Source organism: Vespa velutina, chromosome 10, assembly GCF_912470025.1.
Source record: "Vespa velutina chromosome 10, iVesVel2.1, whole genome shotgun sequence".
Classification (NCBI taxonomy): Eukaryota; Metazoa; Arthropoda; class Insecta; order Hymenoptera; family Vespidae; genus Vespa; species Vespa velutina.
The window spans coordinates 2,088,875-2,098,874 of NC_062197.1; the positions used below are offsets into that span (position 1 = coordinate 2,088,875).

Genomic DNA, 10,000 nt, shown 5'->3' on the forward strand with positions numbered 1-10,000 from the left:
CTGCCGTTGCTGCTATCGTTGCCATTGCCATTGCTGTTGCTGTTGCTATTGCTGTTGTTGTTGTTATTGTTGTTGTTGTTACTGTTTTGTTACTGTTATCTTAAACGAGATTATAACTATTCATTGTTATTCCTTTTATAATGTTGCTCTCTCTATCTGTCTATATATCTACCTATCCAACCATCCATCCATCCATCCATCCATCCATCTTCTTTCCTTTCCTTATTTCTAACTTTATACTATATATACCCGTCTCATTCTCACTTTCGTGGAGCTACCGTGTATATACGTGAGGCTCGTGTCTCGCATCTCGCTCGCTCATTCGTTCGTTCGTTCGTTCGTTCGTTCGTTCGTTCGCTAACACGATGATCGGGAGGGATTCGCATGGGTCGATCAACTGTCGATGACCTTCGCCAAGAGGATTCGACAAGACAGGAGGACTCATTGTACATTCGTCTTTAACACTCCTCGTCCGATCTCTCAAACACTCTCCCTTCCCTTCTCATTACCTTCCCCCACCCTCACGGTCTTCTTCTTCTTCTTCTTCTTCTTCTCGTCATTATCGTCATTGTCTCTGCGAATAGCTACCATTAGAAAATTCTCCATGTCGAGGAAAATGTATTATTAATATAATAATTTTGTATTATTATTATTATTATTATTATTATTATTATTATTATATAATTATTAGGATAATATATAAAAATATTTAATTTTAAATAGGTGAAAGGAAAAAAAAGAAATAAATATTTTATTCCACAATCGTAATATTAAAGATTAAGATCACGATTAGTATATAAGCATTGATAAAACCATTACTGAGAATCATTTTCATAATTTTTCCTTTTCTTTTCTTTTTTCTCTACCCTTATAGACTTGCGGTGAGCGACTGTGCGCCCCAAACGTCGCGGGTCAGCTCGAATTTGCACAGCAGCAGTAGTATGGCAGTAAGCCGCGTTCCGAGCCCACCGCCGCCGGAAGTGAACACCCCTGTTGCCGAGAATTGGTGTTACACACAGGTACGTAGAACAACGCCCATTGTGTTTTAACCCAACAACAAGCTGTGCAGTGTCTGTTTCCAAGACGACCGACCGACCAACCGACCAATCCGACGATCGTGTGTCCCGTTCGTTCGTTCGTTCGTTCATTCGTTTGTTCATTCTCTAGATTTCTCGTTTGAGATCATTTGACAAAGAGTATGACTGTGGGCGGGGGGTGGAGGAAGGAGGGAAAAAAAAGAACAGAGAAAGACAGAAAAAGAGATCGGTTTCCGTAATCGTATCTCCGTTTTTATTGAACATTCCTTTTTTTTTTCTTTTTCTTTTTTTTTTTTTTTTTTTTTTTTATATATAAATCCGATAAAATTCAACGATAAAATTCGATGACAAAGCGTGTCTATTTTATCTACGTTGAATTGAATTGTCTTAAATGAAATTAAATGAATTATATCGGTCAAATTAATAAACGTTTCTTCGTTCATGAAAAATGTTATTCCAACGATCGGATTAGATTTTAAATTTGCTCGATATGATAATATAATTATTGTACGATTTCAAATTAATTTCAATCGTGACTGGAACCGTCATTGGAACTTTCACCTTTGATTGTAAATATAATGGGAGCGTGTACGAGTGTATACTTAATATTATTACTTTCGCATGGGAAGTAATAAAACAAATATGAACGATACAGAATTTTCTTTTCCTTTTTTTTTTTTTTTTTTTTTTTATAATTTCTTTTATTTTTTAATTCTTTTTTTTTTTTTTTTTTTTTTTTTTTTTTTATTCTCCCCTCTTTTACTTCACTTTTTCGTCGATAATTTTTTTCGCGTAATTTTCGTGAATCGTTCTTCTTCCTTTTTTTTCTTTTTTTTTTTTTTCTATTTTTTTTTTTCTTTTTCTTCTTCTTTCTTTTTTTCGTCGATTAAGAAAGAAATTAACGGTTATATATAATGAAGTAATACATCATACATATGTACACATACGTGTGTCATCAATTAAAACGACAGACGGATGCCGTTTGATAATAACGTCGATCTTGACGATATCTTCCTTATCGACAGTCTGACTCTTTCATTGGCATATCACTGTCAGGAATATAGATGTTAAATAAAGTCGACACGCCGGATGATAGAAGAGTTCGATAAAAAGATTAATAAAGTTCCTGTCAGCTTTCTTGTTCGATTCTATTACAACTCTTAACCTTTCAAATACTTATATACATACATACATACATATAAACACACACACACACACACATATATATATATATATGCGATGATTGATTTTGTAATATATATATACACATATCACAAAATTAAAGGAGTGGCAAAAATCAATGTCTCGTATATATTACCGAAGATATCTCATATATATATATATATATATATATATATATATATACATATATATTATCGAAGATATTATCAAGGGCAAGGGATTAAGAGATAGTCGTTGACTGTCTTCCTCATATTGTCATTGTCAACTTGTCGTCGTCCTCGTCGTCATCTTCGTCGTATAGACTCTCTTCGTGGCTTCGCGAAGAGAGCACGCGCTCCTGGCGCTCTCGTTCTATTTTTACTGCTCGTCCCCTCGCGATGTGAACGACCTGCAACTAGATATCTCGCTTCTCTCTCTCTTTCTCTCTCTCTCTTTTTTCTCTCCTCTCTTCTCCTCTCTTCTCCTCTCTTTTTTCCTCTCTCCTCTCCTCTTCTCCTCTCCTCTCTCATTCGGATTCTCCGACCCGAACGAGGAAACGTTTGCCGAGTTCACCGTGAAAATTCGCCAACCACGAAACTATCCGACCGCACTCGATATGAACCGCACCGTACTACCCTTACTTCCGCCATCTTGAATACGATAACTCGTTGAAAATTGTTTTTAAATGCGCGTTCCCCCCTCCCTCTCCCCCCCTCTCTCCTTTTTTTTGTTCATTTTTTATTTCTCATAAATTTTCTACTAGACCTGTCACGTGTAGTTGCAACAATTGATGTATTGTCCTTTTAAGCCGCCATATTTGTTAGTAGAGTAGTATTTAAAAAAATTTCTAAATCCTTTCCCCTCTAAATCTTTCTTACAAACGTGAAATATTTCGTATTCTTATTCTTATTCTTCATGTTCTTCCTCTTCTTCTTCTTCTTCTTCTTCTTCTTCTTCTTCTTCCTCTTCTTCCTTTTCTTCTCTTCCATCTAGTCAAGGTTCGTCGTTCGAACGGGTATTCTGGGTTCAAGGCCGTTCGACGCGAAACGGTCACGATTATGTCATCGACCAAAATTATTTTCTCTGTCGTCTTGTTTCTTACATTCTTCCTCGTCTTTAGGTATTACTCGTTCTCTCTCTCTCTCTCTCTCTCTCTCTCTCGCAATCTCTATAATTATCCTCCCTGGAGAAAATTGCATTCAAATGTTTGAAACATACTTTTTACTCTTTTCAAATGTCTAACGTTCCTCGATTCATATCTAACATTATAGATCTAGGAAAAAACGTTCTTTTTTTTTTTTTTTTTGTTTCTTTCTTTCTTTCTTTGCAATTAATTCAAGCCTTATCCAACTAGAAACTGTAACAATATGATCTATGCCGTTGAAAAGAGAAGAGAAAGAAAGAAGATATATTCGATATTAGATATTAAAGAAGCTTCATTCAAAAAAGATAGATAACAAATTAGACACACTTTTATTTATTTAATCAATATTTTTATTAATTAATAATAAGTATTAATAAATCGTAATATAAATGGCCGATAGAAATGAATATTTTATATCGGTATAAATAAATAGATTTTATATATTGTGTGATATTCATTGCAATTCATATTTACGTAACTGTTATTTTATAATATTATGAATTATCGACAAAATTTATTTAAATTATCGAACCCGAAGCATTCATTCGACAAATTTTGATCCAATAAATGGGAAGCGTAAATTTATACATGACGTTCTTTTATTCCTCATTTTTTTTCACTCGTTGATCGCGCAAATCGACGAAAAAGACACGATCAATGATAGACGCCATATTTGATTTCTATTGTACAATTTACGAGGTTATATCGTGTCGTACTTTAATTCGCTTTAAGAATTCATATATCTCGAATGAAAGCTTGTCCTTTTTTTTCCTTCTTCTTCTTCTTCTTCTTCTTCTTCTTCTTCTTCTTCTCCCTTTTCTTAAAATTCATTTAAGATTTTTAACGACGTCACGAACGACATTGACGACGATAATGTAAGAATGAAAGTCTCAGGAATCGTTTATATACCCCAAGCCCATGTATAGAGTCGGGCAACGAGTTCTGGGCAGCTTATCCAAGAGATTCTACCGGAAGCGAATCGACTTGGTCTGGTGGTTGAACCCACGGCACGGCACGGCACGGCACGGCACGACACTATACGACACGGCAAAGCAAGGCAAGGCACGGCACGGCACGGCATAGCAGAGAACAGAACAGAACAGAACAGAACAGTACAGAACAGAACAGAACAGTACAGAACAGAACAGAACAGAACAGAGCAGCATGGTGTATTCCCGTAAACGGGCACGGTTGATTCAAGGCCGATCGGCATCGTGTGCGTATCGTCGACCGGCCGAGCCTTCCTCGACGTTGTTGGGTTGAACGACTTCATGGGCCGACGACCGATCCTTCCCCTCTTCCTTTTCCTCTTCCCTCTCAGCCCACCTGCTAACACATACCGTACTAACGCCTTATGTATTATCAAAACCCTTTAAGGAAGTAAGGAAGTGAAGGGGAAAAAAAAAAAAAAAAAGAATGAAATAATACAATCATCCTCTCTTTCTTCCTGTGTAACTTCTTTTTTTAACAACAACAAAAACAAAACTATTTCTTAACTCTAATCATTTGTTCGTTCAACAAACAGACCTTATTCCCGAACAATTTCTCAAAGTATGTATATATATATATATATATATATATATATATATATATATGTATGTATGTATATATATGTATGTATATGTACGGAGAAAGTATTGGGCTTCCTCTTAACGAGAATGTTCTTGTGTCTCTTTTAATTTGGACACAACGAAATTTTTTAATGAAAAGATATTAGATATTAGATAAGAGATAACTAATTCTTTTCTCTTCTGACTTTTTCACTTGGAACGAATTTCCCTTTTCTCGTAATACTTCTCTCTCTCTCTCTCTCTCTCTCTCTCTCTCTCTCTCTCTCTCTCTCTCTTATCTTTTATTTTTCTTCTTAGCTAGAAAAAAAAAAAAAAAAGAAAAAGAAGATATTAGAAATCTGAGATCGTTGTTAGATCTTACGATCTTATCGTTATCATATACGTATCGTTCATAGCTCGGAATATATTTTATTTTTAAAATGCAGATTTCGAAAGGATCGATATAGACGATGAAGTTGCTTTGAAGACAGAGAGAGAGAGAGAGAGAGAGAGAGAGAGAGAGAGAGAGAGAGAGAGAGAGAGAGAAAAGAATAAAATAAAATAAAACGAAAAAAAAAGCGAATTAACAAAACTCTAAAAATTCGTTTTTCTTTTTCTTTTTTTTTTTTTTTTTTTTTTTTCTTTTTTTATCATCAACCAACCTTCGAATTGTAGGTACGTACACGCGCGATAGAACGGAGCGAGGTCAAGCACGTAAGGAACTATCTAGAAAGATAGATTTGGCTCTGGGCTTGGTTTCGTTCGCCAAGGTCGTGCACACAAATGACGTCAGAGATCATTGACATCTGGGGGGCTCGACCTCGTCTTCCTCATATACTTCATCTTTCTCTTCTTCTTCCCCCTTAGGCATTCCCCTTTAATTCACCACCTTATTCTTCGCCATTTGTTCTCTTACCTTATAATATACATCAGACACGTATACATATATACACGCGCGCACACACACACATAACACAACGTTTAAATACCACTTTTTTCTTCCATTTACCTTCCTTTTTCGCTTTAATTATTTCCTCGTCGCTGGTATCATTGATGTCCCTGAGGAGGGAAGAAACAAAAAAATAAAAAAAATAAAAAAAAAAAAAAAAACAAAAAATATGGCATCGATTTACTCACCGTAGATAAATAAAGAATTCTATTTTATCGACGAGTAAATCCTGAACTAATAACAATTCTTGTATATTTTTATTCTTACATTAACTTCCGTATTTAATTTAACTCACGTTACTCACCCCCCTCCCTTTTCTCTCTCTCTCTCTCTCTCTCTCTCTCTCTCTCTCTCTCTCTCTCTCTCTCTCGTTTGCTCGCTCGTTATAAAATACATATGTGTGTATGGATATGAGTGTGTATGTCGATAGATCGACGATATATCTGCTAAAGTAAGAGAATTGACAAAAGATTTATTCTTTCGAACTAGATTACTCGTCATAATGTATAATCGAAATAATATTTAATAAATAAAGAGAGAGAGAGAGAGAGAGAGAGAGAGAGAAATGGACAATACACTTGATTCTTCTTCTTTTTCTTATCAAAAAGAATTACGTATGATTACCGAAATTCGATGATTCTTCCCTCTGAGCTAACTGACCCTGACTTATCTATCAATAAAATAACACGTGTAAATACTTGTAGTACTTCGTTACCTCGGTTCACTTGACCTCAAGGACAATCTCGTATATAGTTATTAGAACCAGCTGATTTTTTTCTTCTTCTGATAGACGAATACAAAGTATATCTACATCCGTTATTGTTATGTTATCTCAATTCTTATCAATTGGACGCGCCCCCTTTTTTCGGATATTCGTTCTTTCAATTTCGATAAATTTTCGTATCATATTTTTGGATTATACGTATATATTAAAGCTCCTACAAACGAATTCGAATAATATTATATACATACACACATATATATATATATATATTTTTTTTTTTTGTTATTTTCTCGTAATATTTAGCGTATAGTTAGATTAAGGTAGATTCCACGGAATAGAATCTGACGTGGTGTTGCATTTGAAGGTTTTATGTGCACAGGTGAAGGTGGTCAAATTCAGCTACATGTGGACGATAAATAACTTCAGCTTCTGCCGTGAGGAAATGGGAGAAGTTCTCAAGTCGTCCACCTTTTCGGCTGGAGCCAACGACAAATTGAAATGGTGAGAGATTTTTCTGTATGTGTATGTGTGTGTGTGTGTGTGTGCGTGTGTGAGGATGGCGAGGGGGTGTTAGGAAAAATGAAGGAGAAAAAAGAAAAGAAAAAGAACAAAAGAAGCACCAACGATAAAAAGTCAACAGTATGATCTGTGTCTATCTTTAATTCTTATCAATGAGTATGACGATGATTCGATGATTATTCTTTTTAATCGTGATAAAAAAAAAAAAAGAGATAATAAAAAAAAAAAAAATAAAAGAAAAAGAAAAACAGAAACAAAGAAGAATACAAACGAACAAAAAAAAAAAATAAAAAAAAAACAAACAAACAAATTTTTATAACCATCGAATATATAATATATATCCATCTATGATTATTATTATTGTGATGATATGTGTGAGGATGTTTAATTTGTATAAAATTGTTTTAAGATTCTTTGCATTGCATACGATCGTTTTTCGTCGTTTATTATTTTCAATCATTTTTGTTAGCCGCAGTATATATATATATCATCTCTCTTTGATATATTATCAAGTTAAAGAATTTTTTTTGTAAGAAAAAAAAAGAAATAAATGAGAAAAAGAAAATAAAGGAAAGATAATATTGACATAGTAAAGTTAACATTAATTCCTTTTAGGTGCCTAAGAGTGAACCCTAAGGGTCTGGACGAGGAGAGCAAAGACTACCTGTCCCTGTACCTCCTTCTTGTTTCCTGCAATAAATCAGAAGTCAGGGCAAAGTTCAAATTTTCTATTCTTAATGCCAAAAGGGAAGAAACCAAAGCAATGGGTAAGTCGAACGGAAATGAATAATTGTACAAATGAAATTATACGTATATACGATCGAAAGAAAAAATTGTGTCAATAATGAAATCGCCTAATTTTGATCAATTACATGCCCCGAATGTAATAATGCGCAGGGTATTTTAAAGATTTTCGATCAAGTTTGTCGATCGATATTTATTATTCGATTATTTCGATATAATGGAACAAAAAAAAAAAAATAAAAAAGAAGTAGAAAAGGGAGGAGGAGGTGGAGGAGGAGGAACGTTTGAATTAGTTAATGTTTGTTATACGTAATATGTAATAAAAAAAAGTGTATATACCTTTGATTTTTTTGCTTTCAGAGAGTCAACGAGCGTACAGGTTCGTTCAGGGTAAAGATTGGGGCTTTAAAAAGTTCATTAGGAGAGATTTTCTATTGGACGAAGCCAATGGGCTCTTGCCGGACGATAAACTCACGATATTCTGTGAGGTATATACCTTTGTATGTTAATTATATATACTTGTTTTAATCGAAACCACGATTATAACGATAAAACCACTGACACAATATTATTTATCATTTTAGGTCAGTGTGGTCGCAGACAGCGTTAACATTTCCGGACAAAGTAACACGATACAGTTCAAAGTACCGGACTGTCGGTTGCCCGACGATCTTGGTCTTTTATTTGAAAACCAAAAATTCAGCGACGTCACGCTGACCGTTTGTGGAAGGGAATTTCAGGCGCACAAAGCCATTCTCGCGGGTAAGTGCAGGCTATTAAAGAGTATATACAAAGAAAGATTCATTTGTAGAAAAAAAAAAAAAAAAAAAAAAAAAAAAAAAAAAAAAACAAAACAAAAAAAAAAGAAAAAAAGGAAAAGGAAAAACAAAACGAATCGATGAAATCTTTTAATACATCTTTTAATCTCTAATACTCTAAAATGGCCTCTCTCTCTCTCTCGTTAATGTTCTTTTAATTTTTATCATTGATAAACTTCTTCGTAAAAACTTGATCTAACTATACACAACATTGATGTTACCAACTACACGATGCAAAAAAGACACGTTGGTAGATAGTTTTATCGTTTCATTCGTTAGACGCCCCCATGAATCATAGCATCAATTATTCCATAGGACACGCACTCTAGATCATTGAATCGTTTTATTCACAGACATTTTATGAATCATTGACGAATTACTCCACATAGACTCTACATTCTAAAATCATTAAATCGTTTTATTCACATAGATACACGGAATGGTTCATTGACGAGAACTATATTTTATAGACATGCCGTGAAAGTACAAAGATCGTTGAATCGTTTTACTCGATGTTTATAATTATAAAAAAAAAAAAAAAAAAAAAAAAAAGGAAAAAGAGAAAAGAAAAGAAACGAATCAATAATTTAAAGTACCTAAAGGAGTTAGCCCGTTAACCTGCAAGTAGTGTCCATCATTGATGAACTTGTACATCATAATACGCTATAAATCATTGAATCGTTTTATTCGTAGTAGAGTCATGAATCATTGACGAATTACTCCATAGACTCCAAGTGTAAAACATTGAATCGTTTTATTCACAAACGCTTTATCAATCATTGACGAATTATTCAATATAGACATACTCTAAATCATTGAATAGTTTTATTCGTAGATACGTCATGTATCATTTAAGAATTACTCTTCATATAGACGCACTCTAAATCATTGAATCAATCGTTTTTTTTTTTTTTTCACAAATCATTATGCATAGATCATTGACGAACTATACTTCATAGACATGCCATAAAAATGTTGTTGTATATCATCGAATCGTTTTATTCTACGTAGAATAAAAAAGAAAAAGAAAAAAAAAAAAAGAAAAGAAAATCATTGTCTTGGAAAAAGAAAGAAAAAAAAAAAAATTGAAATGTTAATCGTGAATTTTATTTCTAACATTAGCACGAAGTCCCGTTTTTTCGGCGATGTTCGAACACGAAATGGAGGAGAGGAAACAAAATCGGGTGGACATTACCGACGTTGATCACGAAGTGCTGCGGGAAATGTTAAGATTTATATATACCGGGAAAGCGTCGAATCTTGAAAAAATGGCGGACGATCTTTTAGCAGCGGCGGATAAGTATGCCCTGGAGAGGCTAAAGGTAATGTGCGAGGAAGCACTTTGTGGGAGTTT

The 10,000-nt window shown here is 34.1% G+C and overlaps 1 protein-coding gene across 3 annotated transcripts in view; it reads left to right on the forward strand.

The window, feature by feature from the left end:
• Window positions 1–10,000, forward strand: part of LOC124952586 (speckle-type POZ protein) — an 85,914-nt gene that overhangs the window by 75,195 nt on the left and 719 nt on the right. For 2 of the 3 annotated variants that reach the window (XM_047502675.1, XM_047502677.1), the window contains 6 exons: window positions 875–1,019; window positions 6,945–7,066; window positions 7,700–7,851; window positions 8,189–8,316; window positions 8,413–8,590; window positions 9,769–10,000. The exon at window positions 9,769–10,000 is cut by the window's right edge and continues 90 nt beyond it. In XM_047502675.1, coding sequence (XP_047358631.1) covers window positions 875–1,019; window positions 6,945–7,066; window positions 7,700–7,851; window positions 8,189–8,316; window positions 8,413–8,590; window positions 9,769–10,000 — 957 coding nt within the window. Of the gene's footprint in view, window positions 1–874; window positions 1,020–6,944; window positions 7,067–7,699; window positions 7,852–8,188; window positions 8,329–8,412; window positions 8,591–9,768 lie in introns of all 3 variants that reach the window. The other variant, XM_047502676.1, reaches the window with a different exon arrangement.